The sequence below is a fragment of the Malaya genurostris genome, chromosome 2 (genome assembly GCF_030247185.1).
Source record: "Malaya genurostris strain Urasoe2022 chromosome 2, Malgen_1.1, whole genome shotgun sequence".
NCBI classification, from domain to species: Eukaryota; Metazoa; Arthropoda; class Insecta; order Diptera; family Culicidae; genus Malaya; species Malaya genurostris.
The window spans coordinates 78625025-78650443 of record NC_080571.1 but is presented as its reverse complement, the minus strand read 5'-3'; the positions used below and the strand labels follow the sequence as shown (position 1 = coordinate 78650443).

The 25419-nt window shown below is 37.4% G+C and overlaps 1 protein-coding gene across 1 annotated transcript; it reads right to left on the bottom strand.

Moving 5' to 3' along the window:
- Positions 1-697: 697 nt before the first annotated feature.
- Positions 698-7263, bottom strand: LOC131431462 (chymotrypsin-1-like). Its single transcript, XM_058597190.1, has 3 exons — positions 7059-7263; positions 6411-6988; positions 698-1117 (listed from the first exon to the last, which is right to left on the bottom strand). The coding sequence occupies exons 1-3, from the start codon at positions 7123-7125 to the stop codon at positions 974-976; spliced, it is 789 nt and encodes a 262-aa protein (XP_058453173.1). The 5' UTR covers positions 7126-7263; the 3' UTR covers positions 698-973.
- Positions 7264-25419: the final 18156 nt, after the last annotated feature.

The following is a 25419-nucleotide window of genomic DNA, read 5'->3' as shown; positions in this document are numbered from 1 at the left end:
AAAAAACTTTTTTTTTAAATCACCAACAGTTCTGTTTCCATGTACTGTACTGAAAAATTCGCTGATTTGAGCACTTCGCACCTTCTGAATTTCAAAGTGTACTTTACTTATATGGTATATTGAATTAATACCGGTTTCTGTTCAAACTAGTGAAATAAAGTTCCTCAACGCAGTATTATTCGAACGTTAAAGGCTCTTGCCAACGCAAACATGCCTAACATTTTATAACTTTTGACATAAAAAAATTGTTCGCTTCGGGGACTGATGACAAAAAGAAAAACAAATTTCCGCTTAAAACCAAAGATCCAACACTTCTTTCCATCTCGCCAACCCCTCTCAAGTACCTAAAAAAAATTCCGAATGTTGCAGATGTCAAAGAGGCCTGTCACTTTGACAGACTCCAATTTTCGCCCTCTTCAAGCCGTTCTCGTGCCCATTGTTATTCCGCACGTCACCCGACTAACCCATTCAGGGAAAAGAGCGCGTGCGAGCCTTCAAAGCTGAACCGGAAAAGAAGAAATGATTTTTTATTGATTTTCCACTGTCTGAGGAGACTCATCATCTCTGTAGCCGCAGATTGTTCTCAATTGAAGGAAGAGAATAAAAAAAAAACCTGAACCCAGAAATGGGACTTGGCACGCGCTCATCTCGTTTCGGCTTCGGAGTTTGGTCCGGATTGCGGAGCATAAAAAAGGGGTTGATGATTACTATTTATTTGCCGGGAAAACATGTGCACGCTTTCATCGCGTTTCCTTTCCATACGGTTTACAAGCGCTCGCTCGCGCAAGCAGCAGCACACACAGCATCCGAACGCGTCCGTGTGTGCCGCTCGGGAAACTAGGGAGGTGGACACTTGTCACGCTGTTTGGCATGTTATCTGCTATTTTCTTTCTTCGTAGTGTCTTTTATTGTACAAATTCAATCATAAAAAAGTGTATCATTATTTCCGAAGGGGTGCGGCGGCGAGATCACGTTACAACTGGTTCTCGTCGATCCACGTTTTAAACTCGGAAACACGTGTGAAAACGTCCGGTGAACCGATACCGCAGAAGCGCGTCCCGTACGACACCACGCCGGCAAGTTGGTTGTTGCACACCAGCGGTCCACCGGAATCACCCTGCGGAAGGAGAGAAGAGGGCAATTATTAGAGTGGTGCCATGTTTGTATTCATTATAATTTACATAGATTCAACGAGAATTGAAAGAAGCGAAAACTATAGACAAATTCCTATAATAATTGAACACAAGAACAACACACAATTCAAATCTAAAGCTAAATATTTTCTTTGTCACTTTGCTTTTTGCTGTTGGTTTGTTGATTTTTTTCGGTGAGATTTATTTATTTACTAGCTGTCCCGTCAAACTTCGTCTCGTCAGGTGAATTGTCAAAAGACTAAGTGGTCAACGTTTCTCTCCATTATTTTTCTGATTATTTAACCTACAATCAACGGAATTCGACACACACTCGCTTTAGCTCCAAAAGAAGAAACATCACCAAAGATTAATGTGAAAATATAAAATACTTCTGTTAAGCAAAAATTGAACAAATGCACAGATTTCTATTCTGAACAGTCCGTTTTATGGAATTACTCATACGTGAATGTTCACCCGACAGAACAAACTTTGAAACAGTTTCTAATACACAAAAAATTTCTATTTTTGTGTTCGGTAATAATTTTAACGGCAACGATCTGTAAAATTTTATTTTTACTAAAAGATACGTGAAATTTATCCCACTCCTATGTAAAAGTTACGGTTATTTATTATTTACTGATACGGTCTGTGAACTCTGAAATGTCATTTCTCTTGACGAACTCAGTGAAGGTTCTACCAATATTCGGAAAATTAATAAAAAATAATGAAGAATTTCAGTAACAATCACTATATATTCAGCAGAAATACAGATCTATCAGATAACATAATTTTCGGACGTAAAAATGTGAAAATTTCTAGATTTGTAGAGAAAAAATAGTGGAGCGAATTAATTACATGCGAAAAATAGATAATACTGATTCCTAGCGGGAATTTTTCATTTACTGAATATATTCAAAAAGTCTTTTACAACTTTTTCTTTCAGCACTCTAAAAATATGAAGTTTGATCCCATATTCTACAGAATTGCATCCGAAAGATATCTGATCATTTTATTTGAATAAATTATTTCTGGAGAGCAAATTTATTTCCATTCAATTTATTAATCGGATGGAAACATATTTTGAAAACCTAATTGCTCCTTCCTTTTCCAGATATCTAATACAATTGACCAAAAAACAGTAATACTTCACTTTCTTTGACTCATCAGTGCAGAGCAGTTCAAATTGAACTGCTTAGTGCTAAACTCGGCAGTTCAATTTGAACCGCTAAGCAGACGGTAAATGATATCAAAACTGCTCCTGCCTACAACGGTTTTCTAGAACAGTCATTGAGTCATTTATGTCGTTTTCGCTTGATGCCAAACCTAACCCAGTTTCTAATCTAACTGCTGTTAAACCGGGATTATAACACCTTCTACTTAAACCTAACCTAAGTTCATGAAAATCGGCCAAACCATCTCTGAGTAAATAGTTTCATTTTGGAGTATTTAAACACTATTTTTGATGCTTCCGGAATCGGAAATCTAGAACTAGGTCCAGCTATCTGTTTGATAGGTCGTCTACTAACAATGACTTCAGTCTTCGCCGCTTAAAGTGACGCTATACAGTTTTTAACACTCTTCACTCCGAAAATCCGGAGCCGAAAGTTGTATTCGGATGAAATTCTAAAGCTTTGTATTGGATCATAAGACCTTTGATTTGAACTTAAGTTTGTAAAAATCGGTCAGGCTCTATATGAGCAAAGTGAGTAAGTAATCAGATTAGGTGCAGTTTTCGTTTTCTTTATAGCGTGTACGAAATTGAACAAAGCTTGCTGTGTGCAGCGATGCCAGTTCCTGCGCACTGAATTTCCGTATTCCATCTTGTGTTGAAGTGGTGGCAGAGGAGAAAAAATCTGTATTAATCCGAAAAACTTATTTTACATCTATTATATCTTTTCTATGTTGCGTATTTTATGTAAGGGCGTTTTATTTTGGTTTTTGACGAATTTTTTTTTAAACGAAAATATTACAGGGTTGTGTACGATACATGACCGATCATGGTGACATTAAAATGTCATTTTCCAACTCTCCCATTAACTAATTAAGATTTTAATTTGAAAAAAGGGAAATAATTGTGGAACAATTTTTCTTTTATTTGTTTGCTGGATATAATTAGATCAATTTTTAGGCAGTTTTCGTTGTTAATGCGCATCAGAATATTAACAGGATTATTATTATTGTCTTATATTTTTTTCCGAGAATATTTAACGACTTCTTAGAGGCAGCTAATAGCATGAAATGTTAGTTGTGAAAGCAATAATTAAGTACTTGTATAGAAACAATAAATAAAGCATTGTTGCTTTGCGGCGTTCTTCGAGTGTTTGCAAGTTTATGAGCATACAACGCGCTTTATATGATGGAATAGGAAATGTAGTTCAGCTTAGTTTACGAAACGCATACAGTAGAAAATGTTTTTGGATAGATTCGATGCGTTCTTCGTGCACGGAAGTCCATACTACGCCGGAATATTCCAAAATTGGCATAACATGAGTTGTATATATAAATTTGATTGTGTAAGAGTCCTGAAATTTATGACTGGAGTCTAACATATTATTTGCTTTATTGACAAATGTATTATAATGCTCCACGAAAAGTAAGTTTTGAGTCTAAAGTTACGCCTAGTCCTCCTTAATTTAACATTTTTCTACTGATTGGTTTCGTAAATAGATTTCAATAGAAGAAGACATAGTTTTTCTACTAAATGATATTGAACTAAAACTAATTTTAGGAAGTTTGAGCCTTTAGTTACTAATATATCATCGTCAATTGCACATTTTTATCGTCAATTGCACATTTTTATGCACATTCTATGATCATCTTCATAACACAACTTTGAACTGAATCCATTACCAAGCCACCGTTTCGCTCCAAATTTGAGTTTCCCGTATACGCACGACCCCATCGACAAATCAATTCAATTTTAAGTTACAATATTCAAGTAATGCTTTCGAATCAAGTTAAATGTGGCCAATCCATCAACAAATCACCGAGATACAAGCGCTTGAAATTAGGTACGAAAAATCTATCGTCGATAGTTCTAAATTGACCTGCTAGTTACTGGAGAAACAACAGCTGATCGGTGTTGAATATACTCGAGCGAACACGCCTTGCAGCAGACGGAAAATTCCCGGAAGAATGCAGAACGATTCGCAGTATGTACGAGCAGAAGTAAATTCGGTACCCCCTAAAGGATGCCAAACAATCTGCTAAACCCTATTTAAGGTGAATACAGAAGGGATTCATTCACTCCAGGAAGAACGATGAACCCTTCTGACTATAGCTCCTTACCACATTGGGTGAGAAACGAGAGAATATCCTTCAATTTTAGCTCCGCATACACAGACTCAATCATGTATGGAGAACCAAAAACCCGGATACGTAGCTGCGTTAATGCGGGACAGTTACATATCAGATGATATGAAGTACCATAATCGCATTCATTTAAATCTGGTAGAAATGCTTTTATCTGAGCGCAAGTTTGCAAGCTGCGCCAGTAGCTGGCATGTTTGGATGCAGCCCAAGAACGAATCTTGTGCTTCATCCAACTAGTTGAAAGTGGTAAAGCTGGTTCAGGACCAACGAAATCATTCGTTGCACCAACTCTAGCCAACTCATCAGCCCATTCATTTCCAGTAATACCAGAATGGCCGGGTACCCATAAGAAGTAAACAGCATTTGAAATGCTGAGGTCTTCAATTTGAGTTCGACATGCGATCACTAGATTCGACCGTGAGTCATTCGAACTGAGTGCTTTTAAGGCTGCCTGACTGTTGGAACAAAAATAAATTCGTTTACCACAGATTCTCTGCTGAAGTGCCGATTGTATTCCACACAGAATCGCGTAGATTTCTGCTTGAAACACAGTACAGTATCTACCAAGTGAATGAGACTGCTCCAGCCTCATTTCACGACAGAAGACACCAGCACCAGCACGACCATTCAACAGAGAACCGTCCGTATAACAAACTATGTGTTCATCAAGTTGTCGTTCCAGACAACCAGACAACCATTCCTCACGAAGAGGATAGCTCACATTGAATGTTTTGAAAGGAAAACTGCATGTGAGAGTTATGTCACTAGGAGCGAGTAAATACTCATCCCACGTAACCATTTGAGACCACAAGCGAGTGTGGCTAGTAGCATAATCTAATGGATTACTGTTCCAAAGCCCTGTAACCTTAAGACGGTATGCACAAGATAATGCTTCTTGTTTTAGGAACACACTATATAAAATTGAACAAAGCACGCTGTGTGCTAGGTGGTGGTGTTTTCTTTTTCCGTACCAGAATGTACCGATGCATCATTTTGTATGACAGTTTGAAAGTTCCCAACTTACCAAAAGTTCGAATAAAAGGGACTGATTTGGCTTAAACAGCGTCCGTTTTTTAAGTAATTATCCACACTTGAAAGTTCGTGTGACGCAACCGAACGAACTTCTAAGCTGCCTCTAGAATACGGTGTTTAGCTTCTGTGCAGCGAGAAAGTTCACACGGAACTTGTTAAGTTGTGGATGTATCAAGTAGTTGTGGAACTTCTGGTTGCTTGGGTTTTGACACTCATCGCCATTTAAGTCGAATCAGGATGAAAGTGCACAGTTTCTTTTGAGATAATGAAAGCTTTAATTTGAATCAACCGTTGCTGAGAGATCGAAGTGAGTTCCGTTTTTGGAGCTTTTCGTCATTATTACCGGTACTTTCAAAAAAGGAAACTGGAGACTAGTAGTCCCAAAGTAGATTTATATATCGACTAACTAACAAGATCAGCCATCCAGATGAGGTTACCAGTACGTTTTATAAAAATTTGCACGTCACTTTGCATTCACTTTTGAAAAAAATACTCATGGAATTGAAAATTTTTCACTTATCGCGCTGTATTACCAGAACAGAAAGTCGGATCTGGATCATTTATTTGGGGACGTTTTAATTGATTTCAAGACCATCATCTATTTGAATCTTAGTTTGTAAAATTTGGTTAAGAAATTTCCGAGAAAATTGAGGGCGCATTTTCTCATAGGTTTGCCTTGTAATTCCGGAACCGGAAGTCGAATAAAGATAAAATTCAATAGCGAGCTATGGGACCATAGGACTTTTCATTTGATTCTGAGTTTGTGAAAATCGGTTTAGTCATCTCTAAGAAAATCGAGTGACATTATTTGTCACATACACACACTTCGACCCTCCGGGCCTCGGTTCAAATTTCGGTTTTCACAGTGATTGTATAGCTTTCTTAAATGAGAAAGGCAAAAAAATTACGTGCTGAAATCGTTGCTAAACTTACCCCACATGCTCCTTGTCCGATTCTGGTAAACGTACAGATCTCAGTTGGATTCACCGGAAAACCACGGGTTCGACACTCTTCATTCGTGATTGTGGTCAGCTCGGCTCGCTGCAAATCCTGTGGTGTCCTTCCGACACGCACCGGAAGTGTATAACCCCAACCGGTCAGCACACAGGGAACCCCTCCGTCAACGTGCTCGTCGGAATAGCTAATCGGTTTCACCGCGTCACTGTACACAAAACTATCGACCACTCGAATTATTCCGATATCGCACCGATCCAGTTCCACATAGTCCGGATGAATTTTGAACGATTGGATCATGGTTCGGGTTCCTTTGTTACCATCGTTCCGCAGATCGTTCGTTCCGTACACGATCGACATCCGGGGAGCATCGATTCCGTCCAAACAGTGAGCTGCCGAAACGACGTAGTTCGGCGAGACGATCGAACCACCGCAGTTGTGAGCCCAAGTTTTCGGACCAAGTCCGTAGAATGAATTGATCAGCACTTGCAGGGAAATCTGGTACGGAACGGCATCGTTCTCCTTTTCTCCTCCGACTATTTTAGGCTGTTCGTCAGCTGGAAATTACGATTGTCGGATTATGCACTCGGTCGTCTCGGTGTTTTTTTTTCGGAAGCACCAACTCACCGTCGATGGTCGCCAGACCGTAAAGAGCCAGGACGCCAAACAGCGAAAAACTTTGCGCTACTTTCATAATTGTCACAAATTTATAATTACCGTATCCTGTGCGATGATCAAATAAAAAGCATTCGTCAGTGCGTCGTGGCGTCGAAAATTCACCGTCACTGGAGCTGGCCGTCACCGGAACCGCAATGACCGGCTAGGAAGCACCTTTAATGGCATTTATATTGTTTTACAATCGGCCATCCGAGTCGCGGTTATCGCCGCGGCGTGTCGGCGAATACGACGGGAGGCAACCGCCGCCGTCGCCATCGTCGCCAACGATGGAGTCAATTTATGACGGCAGCCATTCAATGGAAGGTGGTGAAGGATTATTTTGATTATGCAGTTTCCCGACGACGACTTTTTTACGACTAGTCAGAATCGGGCACCCACCGTGCCGAGTACGGAGGAATTTGCTGCTACCGAGGTAAGGTTAAGGGTTTGTGGGTGTGTGTGCGAAACATGCGGGTGGTTCTTCTATTTAGACATAATGAGAACACGGAAGCAAAAAAAAACAAACCTACCGACAGCTGTCAAATGATAAGTGCCAGCTCGTGTCATGTGTTTTGAATAGTAATTGATTTAGACTGGCGTCGGCGGTGAGTGACAAAGTTCTAACAACCTTTACGCAGTCAGCTGGTGAACTTCACCTAGAATAGTACGTAGTAACCTTGCACTTGCGAAAGAATTTCATACACGCCAGCATGGAAAAATGGCAAGTCGAGCAAGGTCAGATAGTATTTTGTCCCACCAAGAATCACCCAATATTTTATTGGGAGCTGACTCGAAACCGATTTAGACTAACTGTACATGGATCATTCTAGCTCAAGACCGGCAAACAAAGTTCAATTGCTGCTCTGCTAGACGATTCCGAATATGTCTGGATCTGATTTACATGTTCACCCACCCACTGAAGCTATGGATCGTGTCGGCGAATGATAATACAGTGCTTTACGATTTCCACCGGCAATAATTTGCATTCTTATCACCCATGAAACTCACTTCAAACTAGTTTCCAGTTAACTTTAATTTGCCATTTTTTTAAGTCAGCGACAGTTTCTCAGTGAAATCAGTTTGTCGATCGAAGCCAAAACGAACGGTTCCCGTTCGTCCCCGGTTTCTCACGGAATGTAAACATTTCTTCATTCCGTAGGTTTTGTCTATTTCGGGGGAAAAACAGTCCTTTGAAATTTGTGTTTGTCACAGGAAAAAGAAAAGCAGGAATAACCTGATTGTGTCGGACCATCGATTTCTTCAAATTGGTCAAATCCTGAGAAAGTGAAACCCCTCACGGCTAGCCCGCATTCAAGCCATGGGTTCTTCGGGGCTGACGTTCGGTTGGAACCGGTGTGACAAGAATTGTGCGGATCCTCATTTTTCAAATTGCACCTTTTTCGATTCGAAGGGCCGACCGAGCGCAACGCGAAACAGGTTTTATTAATTTTTTGGTAATGTTTTGTCGATTTATCATTTTCTAGGATGTGTTTTTTTTTCCTTGGCTCTTGGCACGACAACTAAACGACAGAACCCATACGCAAAAGCGAAAGGATTAGACGAGATCCTTTTTCGACCCCTGGGTTCGGTGCAGGAGGTCATCAGTGTCACCACTGGTCACTTTCAATGCTCGAACCATCGCATTTGGCTCAAAGGCTAGATAAAAAAAGGAAAAAGGGGTTCGTATCTAGTCGAAATAATGCTGATACATTTTTTTCTTTCGCTTTCGCAGCTACAATTTTTTTTTCTTTGCATTGATGCGGTGCCGAAAGAGTTTGGTCACAACATTCGGTCGATTTTATTTCATCAAATTTCGGCACTTACTGTTTCTAGCAACAGCCGAAAAAATGGATATTTTCCCATCGAACAGGAATTGAGCGATTTTGCCTTGTTGGGTAAATTAAAGTGTGTGGCATTCATCGGCCAGAGTGACGTGACGAAGGAAAGAACCCATTTTTCGGGGTTCGGCGGTGGCATGTTTTGGAATCATTCCCGGCTGTGTCCCACGTGTAGATAATCAAATATTCAGATTGCGGAAATCGTGAGAATGTGAATGGCAAAGGTGCTGATGTTCGTTGAATTTTAAATAGGAAGCGAAATGGAAAAAAAATGTTACAGTTCCTTTCTTTTTTTTCTGCAAATCCCGAATGCCCTGTAACGGACTGTGACGAAGGTAGAGGAAAATAATATCACGGCTGAAGGAAAATTGATTGCTCAATCTTGGTAGGTAAGAGTACATCTTTAAGCTTCCATCGACTATATTCACAAGATGGTAACCGAGTATCTTTAACCCTGGATAGGTGGAAGAGCACGGAAAGATTATTTGAGTCTAGTAAATATTCGATTTTTTTGAGTCTATATTATTGGTAAAATTATTTTCGCCTTTCCAAACTTTAAAAATTCACAGAAAAAAAGACAAAACAAAGAAAACACAACTTATTAAAGCTTGCTTCATTTAGAATTGGAACAAACTTTTGCTCATATTGTGGCGCTCCTGGTGGACGGATTTGGAAGCTCTTGGCGCCCACGTGTCGGGAATTTTGTCAGCTTCACATATGATTTTTGACATTCCGAAAATCGACTGTACTTTGTAAACAATCAACATGGAAGCCGAAAGAAGGAAAAAAAATTGTGCACAGTTATTTGGAAAATCCATTGTGGTCTGCATCTAGGCTAGCTAAACAGCTGAAATTGCCCAGAAATACCGTATGGCGCGTTATCAAACGGTATAAGAAAACATTGACGACGATTCGGAAGCCTCAAGCCGATCGTCGGAGTCGAACTGACGACCGGAAATTGCGTGGTAAGATTTTGAAGACGATTAAGAGGAATCCTAATCTGCCGGACCGTGATTTGGCCAGAAAATTCGGTGCTGCCCATAGTACCGTGAGGAGAACTCGACTCCGGGAAGGAATCAAGTCGAATCGAGCTAGCAAACAGCCAAATCGGACCATGAAACAGAATAGTGTGGTCAAAATTCGTGCTCGGAAACTATATGACCAGGTGCTGACCAAGTTCAACGGGTGTCTTCTGATGGACGATGAAACCTGTGTCAAGGCTGACTTCGGTCAAATCCCAGGTCAATAATTTTACTTGGCTACGCCTCGGGGGGATGTTCCAGCCAAATTTAAATTTGTTTTTGCCGACAAATTTGCAAGAAAATTTATGATTTGGCCGGGCATTTGCAGCTGCGGCAAAAAAAACGAAAGTTTTCGTTACAAATAAGACAATGACATCGGAACTATACCAAAAAGAGTGTATCCGAAAACGAATTTTGCCGTTCATTCGATCCCACGACCATCCTGTAATGTTTTGGCCAGATTTGGCAAGCTGTCATTACAGCAAAGCCGTTTAAGAATGGTATGCAGAGAAAGTGGTCCAGGTTGTTCCGAAAACCTTAACCCACTCAACTGCCCCCAGTTCCGCCCTATTGAGAAATACTGGGCAATCATGAAGAGGAGACTCAAGGCAAAGGGAAACGTTGTCAAAGACATCAATCAGATGACGACCTGGTGGAATAAGATAGGACGAAGAAGGTGTGCGCCGCCTACTGAGCCGTGTTACAGGAAAAATTCGAGAATTCCTTCAAAACCGTGACGAATAATTTTATCCGTATTTTTTCTTAAAAGTATGAAGAAAACGCTACATTTGTATAAAAAAAAGATCTTGAATACAATAATAAATAACTGAAATACAGGCAATTGTCTTTGTTCCAATTCTATTTGAAGCAAGCTTTAAATATCAATATCTGGTGAAGTCTCAAAAACATGTTTTTTAAATAGCAACTTTAGGAAACTTTAAGTTTTCCGTAATCGAAAATTTATTTTGATCATTCAGGAGTTATCCTTATTATGCTCAGAGCGCATAACCGTTTGAAATTTTCTTTACATTTCCTCTTTGACTTATCAGTGCATTACAGTTCATATTGAACTGTTATACCGCCTAGTAGTTCAACATAAACTATGGCATAAATTATGACTGAAACGTTCAATGAAGCCTAACTTAAATTCAATTTGTTTTATTGACAATTGTATTATAATGCTCCTCGAAAGTAGGTTTTGGGTCTAAAATAACGCTTAGGTCTAGATTCAAATTCATGTTCTCCTCAAGATTACTAAAAACTGATGTCAAAAATAAATTATGCGCTGAAAAGTGGTGATGTTATCCACACTCATATAGAGAATGGGTTTTCAGCTGTGTGATGATCAAAATAATTTGAATTTTAATACATTAAAGAATATTTATTGAAAATAACAATAAAAGTGAAAATGTTTCTGATATTTACTGAAGATGCAATGACTTTATTGATGTGCCGAACGAAAACGTGTTTCCGGCTATCACTGGCCGATTCAGGTTTGGTCATTCAGAGGGGCTTAGGACACAAAACCGTTTCCAATTTTCTTACCGTTTCGTCTTTGACGTTTGTACTCGTATCAAAAGCTTTTCGCTTTGCGGTTTATATTTAATCTGCTAGGTGGTATAACAGTTCAACATAAACTGTTATGCACTGATGAGTCCAGGACGGAACGTCAGGAATTTTTTTGGCATCAAAAATGCCGTACTCTTCGCTATACGGGGCCGGGTGTCAATGAAAAGTTTCAAAAGTTATTACCGTTCAAAATTATGACAGAAAAAGGTTACGCGACTATCGTAACCTTTTTCTGTCATAATTTTGAACGGTAATAACTCAGTCATTTGTTGATGGATTGATATAATTTAGCAACCAATCGATTCGGAAACTTTCAACTTAAACATGTAAGTCAACGTCGTTTCAGTATTTCAATAGCATACTATTGAAAAAATGGTTAGAATCGACCTATATTTTCATCCACCAATCCTAGTTGTACAAAATGACGTCAATTTCTTGTTCGGCATAGGAGGCTTTGCATCATGCATAAAAACACCGCACCGTTCTGCGTAGTATGAAGAGAAATCTATAAATATATGCAGCAAAAAATTTCTTTGCCTAGTTGAAACAACTAGCTCGTCCAGTGAGGTGGTGACTGGATTGTATATGCGTCCGCTCGCTGGATTGTCGCTTTTGCTTACTCTTCAGTATACGAGGCTGGGTGTCAATTTAAAAAATGCAAAACTAACTGCGTAACCTTTTTCTGTCATAATTTTGAACGCTTATAACTTACTAATTTGTTGATGAATTATATTAAATTATATTATATTAAATTGAACTATCAATCGATTCGGAAACATTTAACTTAGGAGCGTTATTGTTACAAGACATGAGTGCTATGGAATATTCCATAATTGAAAAGGGTCTATCAATGGTACCATTATTTGGAGAAGACTCCCTAATAATGCTATGCGTAGGAACAGAATCTGGACAAACTTTCCTCGCAAAATCGAATATCCATCGGTTCGAGTATTCCTCACTCTCATTTCCTACGTTACGATTCCTTATTCGTCTGGCCGTATTCCAAAGAGTGCTCATTGAGCTTTCACTTGACAAACCTTCGACAAAATGTCTCTAACAGCTACATTTCTTGGCCCGAAGTATGCTCTTGTACTTGATCTCTAAAGTCAAGAAGTTATCAAAACTCTGAGGAGTTTCTCCTCCTCGTTTTAAAAACTTCTAGAAAGCATTTTGTTTCGAGTGTTTAGCATCTGAGCACTCTTTGTCCCACCAAGGGTTTGGAGGCCTTCTGTTAGACGTGGACTAAGAAATCGTTTGGTTTGTGCTTGTTCAGCGGCCTCCAGAATCGAACAAACGAGGAAGTCATATTCTTCAAGTGGGGGAGCTCTTCCATTGAAGTTAAGATACTTGGAATTTAATCCAGTCAATATTTTTTGTCAAAACATATGGAACATTAACTGAATTAGCAATGCCTTTGTTACTGCTAATCGATATGATAATTGGTAAATGATCGCTACCGTGTAAATCAGGAAATACTTTCCAGGTGCAATCTAATCAAATTGAAGTCGAGCAAAGAGATAAATCTAATGCACTTGGACGTGCAGGGGGTCTTGGAATCCGTGTCATGTTGTCATGTTGAAATTGTCGCAAATATTATATATTAAGGATGATCTGTTACCATTGTAAACGGAACTTCACATCATTCCGTGTGAATTGAAATCTCCTAAAATCAAACGTGGAGCAGGAAGGCCTTCGACAATTTCATTAAGCTGTCGCTGTTCAACTTAAAGCTCTTGGAGGAATATATACCGAAGCAATGCAAATGTCCTTTCCTTTAATGTTTATTTGTCAAGCAACAACTTCTATACTAGAAGTCGAAGGAATGTTTAATCTATAAAACGAATAGCTTTTCTTAATTTCTCAAAGCACTCAACCATACGGAGAGTCTCTATCGAGACGTATCATGTTAAATTCATTAAAATTTAAGGCTAAGTTTGATGTAAGCCATGTTTCACACAACACAAATACATTTCATTTTTTACTATGCAACAAAACTTCAAATAAATTAAGTTTTGGCATGATGTTTCGACAATTCCACTGCAGGACAGTGATTGGATCATTTCCGGTGGATGATAAATTATCCATCAAATGATACAAAACCTGTTTTAATCCACCTAGTGGAGTAATGATGCCTTTCTCATGTACATATAATATTGTGGTATTCTATTCAAAAATTTTCTCTTCGATTTTTGAAAGAAACCAAGTGATTGTTTATGCATAACATACAGAATAAAACAGTGCTTTGATTGCGTAAGCCATCCTTAAGAGAACGAAATGGGTTCACTATTATATGCACTTCCGGCACCGCAACCCGAGAACCGGTATAATCGAAGTCGGTTCGTACGGCCACCAACTAACATGACACACAAACTCTTCTAGTACGCACCCTATAACTCCGGATTCGAAAGTCGGATCCGGATGCAATTCAGGAATTCCGTATGGGACCGGGAGACCTTTCATTTGAATCTAAGTTTGTGGAAATCGATCAAACCAGAAAGAGCTGAGAAAAGTGAGTGAGACCCATTTTGGTATATATGACCACTATTTCTGGTACTTCCGGAACCGGATACCGGGAACCAGGATAGCCGGAATCGATTTGTTTAGTTGCCTACTGATAATGACTATCGATTTGTGTAGTTTTGAGACCAGTTTAGAAAAATTTTCACGTTTTTTGTTTCGCCGGTTTAAGTGACGGTGTACAATATTGAACACACTTTACCCTATAATCCCGGAACCGGAAGTCGGATCCGGATGAAATTCAGGAATTCCGTATGGGACCACGAGACCTTTCATTTGAATCTAAGTTTGTGGAAATCGGTCAAACCATCGCACAGTGATGCCACTCCATACAAAAGTTGGCAAAAACCATAAATACGTCGATAAACGTCAGTTGGATGATTTTTTTCTAATAATTTGAGGTCTCTAAATATATTTCCATCTTGACAATGTATGAATAAATATTCGATCCACCTAAAAGTGACATGATGCACCGTTCGCTATGGACCGGAAAATGACGCTGAGCAAACATGCATAAAGTGGTTTTCGTGGTTCAAATTTGTGAATTTTTTAAATGGACTACAAGAAAGTTCCGGACAACAGAAAAAGTGCATGTGGTGGGATAAATCGGGCGCTATCTATTATGAGCTACTCAAATTTGGTGACACCATCACTGGTTCCATATACATATTACACTTGCTGCGTTTGGACAGAGCATTGCATGAAAAACGGACTCAATATGAAGATCTTCATGGCATAGTACTTTTGCTTCATGACAATGCAAGACTCTATGATTACGACACATCCAAAAATTGGATCCATTCAATTGAGAAAAAGGGATTTTTCAAACGTGGTATCCGAGTCTTACCAGAAAGATGACAGAAAGTGGTACATAACGATGGACTATACTTTGAAACAAAAAAAAAACGTTACTGCAATGATACTCTCACTAAAAATCATGAAACTTTGCAGAAAAAATGCTACTAATTTATTCCAACGCCTGATATACATAGATTTATATAAGGACATTTATATAGGTGTTTTATGTTATGTATGTTATAAATGTCCTGATTTTATTTATCATATAGCCGTTTATTTAAATTTTACTCACACCGACTTCATTTAGAAAAGCATAGCCCTTGTCTTTGTGATTTTTATTGTCGACCACGCCAACAATCGAAAATAACCTTTAAAGTGCAGAGATGTGCAGGATCGCATAGTGGTTTTTGAAAAGTAGAGAAAAAATGCTATAAAATCAAATACTATTGAACAGTGGCAGCCCTTTCCTACCTATATAGAAATCTAATCGCAAAACATCATCATTGCGCCATATATTTTGTATGGAAGGATGAAAAGAAAGTGTGTACTACCCTATCTTTGAGGGGATGTGAAGAGATTATTTCTTATTCAAAAGCCTTTATACTTTAAACTGTAATCCTTCGCTTATCTGAGAATTCAAAAAAATTAATATTGTACAGGAAAAAAATAAATTTATTTTTTGGATTTCTGCCACCTTGGCATCACTGTGCATCGCCGAGAAAAGTGAGTGGAACCATTTTGGTATATATGACCACTATTTCTGGTACTTCCGGAACCGGATACCGGGAACCAGGATAGCCGGAATCGATTTGTTTAGTTGCCTACTGATAATGACTATCGATTTGTGTAGTTTTGAGACCAGTTTAGAAAAATTTTCACGTTTTTTGTTTCGCCGGTTTAAGTGACGGTGTACAATATTGAACACACTTTACCCTATAATTCCGGAACCGGAAGTCGGATCCGGATGAAATTCAGGAATTCCGTATGGGACTACGAGACCTTTCATTTGAATCCTAGTTTGTCAAAATCGGTTCAGCCATCTCCGAGAAAACCTAGTGAGATTATTTGACACATACACACACACACACACACACACACACACACACACACACACACACACACACACACACACACACACACATACATACATACATACACACACACACACAGACATTGCTCAGCTCGATGAACTGAGTCGAATGGTATATGACACTTGGCCCTCCGGGCCAATTTTCACTAGTCGGTTTTTCAAGTGATTGCATAACCTTTCTATATGAGAAAGGCAAAACCTGAGAGAACTGGCCTTTGAGCTGATAACTGTTTCAAAAAAGTTCTAGCTATTGGAAGGAATGCCGTTAGTAAATCAATATAAATATTAAAATGTTTTGAACTTGAAAAAACTGCCATGTTTCTAATACATACGTCATATTTGAACGATTATGTTGCGAAAAAGGAACCGTGCTAAAATTGAAACGTCATGAAAAATGGATGCTGTGCATAGTCGTTTAGGTGCTTAAAAACAATTACATAAAAGAGTATTGAAAATCGTGTTTCACTTTGCTCCGAAACATCACTTTATCATCAAGCGCGTAAAACTTCTGCTATTGGAATAGGGGGAAAAGTCGCTCACACAAAAATATCGATATTTCCGTTAAAAATGGACGGATTTCAACAATCTATGGCTTGTTGGATAGCTATTACCGTGCGGAATCTAAGTCCGAAATTATATTATGTGACAGATATTGTCAAAAAAACTGAACATTTTTGAGTATATCTTAAAAAGTAAACATCCGATCTCAGAACCATTCGATAGCGTTCAGGGTGATATATAATTTATTAAAAAAAGGTATAAAAAGTATTTATAAAAAAAGTTAAAAGTGTAGTTTCGTTAAAAAAAACCGAACAGAGTTTTTAGCGAAACTACACTTTTAACTTAACCTGAGCGCGATCCGTTCCCCCTTTTTTCTACCAGCTTGTCGGTCGCGTACACCCTCGGGACTGATTCTATATTATTTCTAAGAGTATTATGTAGTAATTTACGGATTTCTTTTTAATAATCGTTTGGAGGAATCTGACCTTAAGCATATTGTGAATAATTCCATTCCGGTGCACAGTGGTCTGAAATGGGGAATTAAGGAAACGAAAATATTTTCGCTATTATATTTTAGCTTTCGGTATTTGGTATCTTCACAAAAGTCTAATCAACTGGCGCATCTTTTGATGTGAAAGTTCATTAGGGTGGTACTAATTTGGATTAAAATCTAACTTTCGTAATTCAATTAAAACATTATTGCACTTTCCTAGTTCTTCATTTGATCCAGTTACATAAATGTTTCAGAGTAAAACTCTCAAAAAATCACTTATTTTTGTTTAATATATTTGTGAACAATTTTACGAGAAAATTATCTTCCAAAGAGCTGACAAGCTAATTATAGCGCACAATTTTGCTTGCTTTTTGCTTGTCACATTCCAGACACACGGGTGGAGTGGCCATTTATGCCAGAGGATCGATTAAGTTCAGCATTCTATCAAACGAAGTAGTTGGAAATAATTGGTTCTTGGGTATATGAGTTGAGAGAGGCATGCAGATGGGAAACTATGGAGTTGTATATCATTCCCCTAGTTCAAGCGATCGCCAGTTTCTGGAAATTCTAGAAAACTGGTTGGAAAATTTTGTAGATTTTAGTAAACTTAATATTATTGCGGGAGATTTCAACGTTGATTGGCTCAAGGATCAGAGTTCGAATCACTTGAAACAGTTAGCAGAATTCTTCAGTTTCAGACAAACTGTGAATGAATTTACAAGAATTTCGAGACATAGCAGAACTTTGATAGATCACGTATATTCCAATTTTGACGGAGTTTATTCGTGTGTGGAGACCGATTGCAAGATTTCAGATCATGAGACAATTGCAATTTCCATAGCGAGTACCCCTAGAGATGGGAAAAACACAGTGAAAATTAAATGTTGGAAAAAATATTCAAAGCAAGCCATGTCTCGACTTGTGTCAAGAAGCTTGTATTGTATGCAGTTGACTGGAAATTTGGATCGCAGGGCATCTATTCTTACGGGCGTATTAAAAAAGTGTACTAATAAATTAGTCACTGAAAAGTACGTTAGTTTGAACAGCTCAAGTAGCTGGTACTCAATATATCTGGACCTCTTACGATTAAAACGAGAGAGGGATAAACAGTACAAGAGGTTCTGTAGAACAAATAATGAATGTCACTGGCGTGCTTATACCAATGCACGAAACATTTATTCAAGGGCCCTGAAGAATACTAGATGTGAATATGTTCAGGGGAAGATCGATCAAAATCAGAAAAACAGCAAGGAGTTATGGAAAATTCTTAAACAATTACTAAAACCTACACATTGCTCAGCAAAAACTTTAACATTTAATGGCAGAGAAGAGCACTCAGAGCAAGTGATACCAGAAAAAATAAACAGTTATTTCATAAATAGTGTACAGCAGATCAATCAAAGTATTGATTTGGTTGATGAACCTGTTGAAATAACACAGCCGACTAGTAATTATTGTAGATTTCTTGAATTTCACCCAATCACTTTTGAACAATTGAAAGATATTTGTTTTAATTTAGGAAAATCGGCTGGTATCGACAATGTTAACTCAAAAGTGATACAAGATTGCTTTCATGTTATCGGTCACGATCTGCTGGACTTGGTAAATGAATCGTTATACACGGGGCATGTGCCAAAAGTTTGGAAAGAATCGCTGGTGGTTCCTATCCCCAAGGTTACTGGAACGGATAAAGCCGAGGTACATGTACCATCCCATTAACATGTTGCACACGTTAGAAAAAATTTTGGAACTTGTTGTTAAAGATCAGCTGATTAACTATTTAAACTCTAACAGTTTGCTAATACCGGAACAATCGGGATATCGGAAAAGTCACTCTTGCGAAACCGCTTTAAATCTGGTTTTAGCGAAATGGAAGGAGAAAATCGAGATTAAAGAGACTATTTTTGCAGTGTTCTTGGATCTCAAGCGCGCTTTCGAAACAATTTCTAGACCTATACTGTTACAAACACTACAACGCTTTGGTATCGAAGGAGTGACATATAAGTGGTTTGAAAGCTATTAATTTGATAGAACTCAGAGAACTGTTTTCAACGATGTTGTGTCTAGTTTCCAGTGTAATTCACTTGGTGTGCCACAGGGTAGTGTTTTAGGTCCGATTTCATTCATTATGTACATAAATGACATGAAGCGAGTTTTACGGTTTTGTGAAATAAACTTGTTTGCTGACGATACTGTTCTGTTCATTACAGATAAAGATTTGGATGAAGCGGTTGCACATTTGAACGAAGACTTACATTCTCTGGCTCAGTGGTTGAAATTTAAGCAATTATATGGTTATTTCTTCTTTAAGCACTGGACGTGAAGCCAACATTGAAATTGATGGAGAGATTATTGATCGCGTTAGCGAGTTGAAGTATCTTGGAGTCATAATTGATGAAAAGCTAACATTCAAATCTCACGTTAACAACATCATCAAGAAGGTTGCCAGAAAGTACGGTGTATTATGCCGCCTGAAAAATGATTTAACGACCAGTAGTAAAATTCTCCTGTATAAATCAATAATCTCGCCTCACATTGACTTCTGCTCATCGATTCTGTTCCTTGCTAACAACACGCAAATATTGAGACTCCAGCGATTGCAAAATAAGGTCATGCGATTGATTTTGAAATGTAATAGATATACTTCCTCTAATATTCTATTGAATGCATTACAATGGCTTTCAGTGAAACAGAGAGTATATTATTTAACAATGGTGTTCATTTTCAAAATCTTAAATGGAATGCTGCCTCGATATTTGTGTGATCGGATTGAAAGAGGAAGTGACTTGCATAGGTACAGTACTAGAAATGCGTCTGATGCGAGAACACCAAGCTTTTTGTCAGCCAGATCGCAAAACTCGTTATTGTACAAAGGGATTAATTTTTTCAATTCGATGCCAGAACGAATCAAGCAGGCTGCAACATTGAGGGAGTTCAAGATATTGTGTATTTCACACATAAAATCTATTTTATAATTAGATCTTTAATAAATTAGTGCAATTTGATGTTTTCGAAAACTGTGTAAAATTACGAAGATTGTATTTATTTTATTTTTGTTTTTTTTTTTTCAAGTAAGACGCATTAGGTTGTTATGTTCTGTATGATGATGATGGATTTTTAATAATTTGTTTAGTTAAAAAAAAGAGTTGTCTACAAAAGTATGAGCCTCGCGCGCGCAAAGCAGGTAGAGGCAATCTGGAAATTGAATATGACTGGAACTGGATATGTTCTCTTTAATTTTTGAGAGCTTTTGCATTCTACTTGTCGAGTTCGAATCTTGACTTTGTAAGATTCGATTAATGATTTATTGATTATATTTCGGAAATAATCGGGATCGGAAGTTGTTGATGGAATTGGGCTTGGCTCTGCTCAACCGCAGTCTCGTTACTCCATCGTAGCTGATGTTTGTAGCGATGAACTGGTCCGGCGGGAAGGGCCAGGTGAATTACTGTCTGATACTGACAAAGATATCGGGTTCGATTCCTGATTTGTTCAAGGATCTTCCCGGGTTGGAAATTTTCTTGAATAACCCTGGATAGTAAATCGGAAATATTTGAATATTTTCTTGTTCTCAGTTGTACTTTAGAAGGAGAATCTATACCTGCTGGATTAACCAGATCGTTTTATATTTAGTTAACTGGTTAAAATATGTGATGCAATATTTATTATCATTTAGATAAATCGTCTAGCTCACACCTTTGTAGGGGTATGAGGCGGGACCATCATCATCATCAACTAGGGGTTTTCAGTCGGTGTTGAACAGTCGTTCGCACCGCACGCGTATAGCTCTTGGCTCCTGGAATTTTTTTCTGGCTACCTAGAGTTTCATTGATTCAAGGCTTCAGTCTTTTTCAAGACTACCTGAATCACTAACTAAGTGACTAAGTGATACAAAGAGTGATATTAGAGTGACTAAGTGATACAAAGAGTGATATTAGAGTGACTAAGAAATTAATCAGCCTTTTTTAAGGCTAGCTAGGAGTATAATCGAAGACTAATTTAGCCTAGTTAATTTAATTTAAAATTTCAAAAATGCCTGCGTCCAACCGGAAAGGCAACAAGCCTAAGGCTAAAAATAATTCAATACGGAATAAATCACAATCCGTTATTCAACATATTTCTAATAACATTCACGATATTATAGAGTCTGAATGTAAAAATAAAAGACAACGAACGGATTTCCCTTCCGTTGATCCTATGCCGTCTAACAATATTTACGAGATTCTTCCTGAATCCGATTGTAGCGATATAGAAGAAAATTCTTCAAAAATTCCCAAAATGGACGCTTGTCGTTCTGGGAAGAAACATCAATCTATGCCACCAGTGACGGTGATGATTTCCGACTTCAAAGCATTCCGTACTGAGCTTTCTACTTTTCTCCCGGAAGTAAAAGTCTCATTTCAAATCGGACGAAGAGGAGAATGTCGAGTCTTGGTGGATGGATTGGAAGATTACGAACGTCTTATTCGATATTTGACCGAGAAACTTCATAAATTTTATTCATATGATATAAAATCAGACAGACCCTTCAAGGCTGTCTTGAAAGGATTATCAAATGATCAAAGTATTGATGAAATTAAAAATGAACTAAAAGAATTGCTTGGTTTTGCCCCTTCCCAAGTAATACTTATGAAAAAAAAGAGCGAATGGTACTTCTAAACCACGCTCTGGAATTTCCCATGAACTTCACCTAATACACTTCAATCGAAGTGACGTAAACAATTTGAAAACTTTAGAAAAAGTACGTTTCATTTCCCACATTAAAATTAATTGGGAACATTATAAACGGCATAATCGTATTGCAAACTTAACGCAATGTCGTCGTTGCCAAGGCTTCGGTCATGGAACCAAAAATTGTCATATGGATATACGGTGTTTGAATTGTGGTAAATCGCATTCGAAAGACGTTTGTCCAGTGAATGAAACCACTGATAAATTTTCATGTTCAAATTGCAATGGAAATCATAAATCCAATTATTTGAAATGTCCTGTCAGGGAAAAAATTTTAAACGCTCGTTCGCTTCGACAACAAGTCAAATCAACGACCTTAAATTTACAGAACATACCTGAAAATCAAAAGGCCGTTACAAATGCCACGCCTAATTCTTCTAAGGCACCTATTTCTTCGAATTCAAAACAAAAAAACAGGTACGCCTGCCAATTCGTCTTCTAACGAAAACAATTTATTGACAGGTAGATCGACCTCGTCATCATCTTCTTCTAATGTCAGTTATGCTGGTATATTAGGTAGAAAACTACCACCTATTTCTTCTAATGTAAATAATTCTAACGAAAACAATTCATTAATAGGTAGACCGGCCAAATCATCTTCTTCTAATGGCAGTCTACCTACAAATATTCCTTCAATACCATTCGCTTCTTTAAATGAAGTCGATTTAGGCGATATAACTGAAAATAAAATGATCTACCTACAAGATCAACTTTTTCAAATGATCATCCAAATGAATTCGACTTCATCTCTTTTTGAAGCATTTCAAATCGGATGGCAATTTGCAAATAATATTATAATGAATTTAAAATTTAACAGTGATGTTAAATAAATATTTGAATATTTTAAATTGGAATGCTCGATCTTTGAAATCGAGTGAAGATGAATTTTATAATTTTCTCGAAGTTCACAAAATCCATATTTCCATTGTGACAGAAACTTTTCTTAAACCAAATGTCAAATTAAAAAGTAATTAACATTATGTGGATCATCGATTTAACAGGTTTACTGGAATGGGTGGTGGAGTTGCCATTTTAGTCCAACGGCAAATTAAACATCGAATTTTACCTTCTTTCAATACTAAAGTTATTGAAAGCTTGGGAATCGAAGTTGAAACCATTCATGGAATTTATTTCATCGCTGGAGCATATTTGCCATTCCAATGCACCGGCGAACAATTAAATTTCTTTAAAGGCGATTTGCAAAAACTTACAAGATATCGATCGAAATTTTTCGTAATAGGGGACTTAAATGCTAAGCATGTCCAGTGGAATTGTAGGCAAAATAACAGTAATGGTAAAATACTTCATAATCAACTCTCAGCTGGTTACTTCACAGTTCTTCATCCCAGTAATCCGACTTGTTTCTCTTCAGTGAAAAACCCGTCTACAATTGATCTGGTTCTAACAGATCAAAGTCACATTTGTAGTGAACCGATTACACATGCTGACTTTGACTCAGATCATCTTCCAGTAACATTCAGACTTTCCAACGAAGCTATAATTAATCCAATTAGTTCTATTTTCAACTATCATAGAGCTAATTGGTTGGATTACAGATCTCACATTGAAAATCATGTGGATCATGAAACTATTTTAGAAAATTCTGCGGACATCGACACAGCAATTGATAATTTGAATCATTATATTATCGAAGCTAGAAATCTTTCAGTTCCCAAAGCTCAAACTAAATTAAATTCTCCTATCATCGATGACAATCTTCAACTGCTCATTCGGTTGAAGAATGTTCGTCGACGACAATATCAACGTTCTCGTGATCCTGCTATGAAAAACATAGTTAAGGATTTACAAAAAGAAATTAAACATAGATTTACTCTTTTGCGAAATGAATATTTCTCTAAAGAAGTTTAACAAATTAAACCATATTCTAAACCTTTCTGGAAACTTTCTAAGGTTCTTAAGAAACCTCAGAAACCAATTCCCGCTCTCAAGGAAGGAAATCAAATACTTCTAACAAATGGCGAAAAAGCTCAAAAACTTGCTCAGCAGTTCGAGAGTGTCCACAATTTTAATTTGAACGTTATGAGTCCTATTGAAAATGAAGTCTCACTGAAATATGATCATATTTCAACCCAAGTGTTATCACACGATGACATTATTGAGACGAATTTTGATGAAATTAAATCAATTATTAGGAAACTCAAAAACATGAAGGCTCCTGGTAATGATGGAATTTTTAATATTCTTATTAAAAATCTTCCCGATGTTGCCTTGAGACTCCTGGTTAAAATTTTCAACAAGTGTTTTTCATTAGCTTACTTCCCAAAAAGATGGAAAAACGCTAAAGTAATTCCTATCCTGAAACCTGATAAAAACCCAGCAGAAACATCAAGTTATCGACCAATTAGTTTACTTTCTTCTATCAGTAAACTTTTTGAAAAAATTATCTAGTTGAGAATGATGACTCATATAAATGAGAATTCAATTTTTTTACCAGAGCAGTTTGGATTTCGTCATGAACATTCAACTACTCATCAACTTGTCAGAGTAACGAACATGATAAAATCAAATAAATCTTCTGGGTTATCCACTGGAGTTGCTCTTCTAGACATAGAAAAAGCATTCGACAGTGTTTGGCACAAAGGTTTAATAGCAAAAATGTCTGATTTCCAGTTTCCTATTTATTTGATCAAAATGATTCAAAATTATTTAACTGATCGTACTCTTCAGGTTAGCTATCAGAATTGTAAATCTGAATTGCTACCCGTACGAGCCGGTGTTCCGCAGGGTTCGAGTGTAGCTCCAATCTTGTATAATATTTTCACTTCTGATCTTCCAAATCTACCCGTTGGTTGTCAGAAATCGCTATTCTGTGACGACACAAGTCTGTTAGCCACAGGTAGAAATCTAAGAGTGATCTGCAGTCGCCTACAAAGAAGTTTAAATATTTTCAGTGATTATCTGTCAAAATGGAAAATTAAACCAAATGCAGCAAAAACGCAATTAATTATCTTTCCGCATAAGCCAAGAGCTTCTTTTCTTAAACCAAACAATAATCACATTCTCAAATTGAATGGCTTGGAATTGACATGGTCTGATCAAGCTAAATACTTAGGTTTAACGTATGACAAAAAACTCACTTTCAAGGATCACATTGAAGGAATCCAGGCAAAGTGTAATAAATATATTAAATGTTTATATCCTCTTATAAACAGAAATTCTAAGCTCTGTCTAAAAAACAAGTTGTTAATTTATAAACAAATTTTCAGACCAGCCATGCTTTATGCAGTACAAATTTGGTCAAGTTGTTGTTCCACCAGGAAGAAAACGCTTCAAAGGATTCAGAATAAAATTCTGAAAATGATTTTGAAGCGTCCTCCCTGGTTTAGCACAAATGAGTTACACAGACTCACAAATATAGAACCATTAGATGTAATGTCACATAATATTATAAGCAAATTCCGACAAAAATCGATGCAATCTTCAATTGAATCGATTCGCTCTATGTATTAGTTAGTAAGTTAGTATATAAGTTCCTTTTCCCCATTACACAATACAAGTAGGTTTAGAATTTTCCCTACACAAAAATCTCAGAATTGCGGAAGCAAATAATGTCCTCATGGTAATAACCAAATCATATATATAATAGGGCTGAAAAGTCACCACTTGTGGCTGAACACCCAATTTGAATCTTAATAATTTAATTTTAACTCATATTCCAATAAATAATTATTAAAAAAAAAAAAAAATACTAGGGGTTTTAATGCAAACCACCATTAAAAATAATTATGTTAGTTTATAAGTTGAAAAAAAA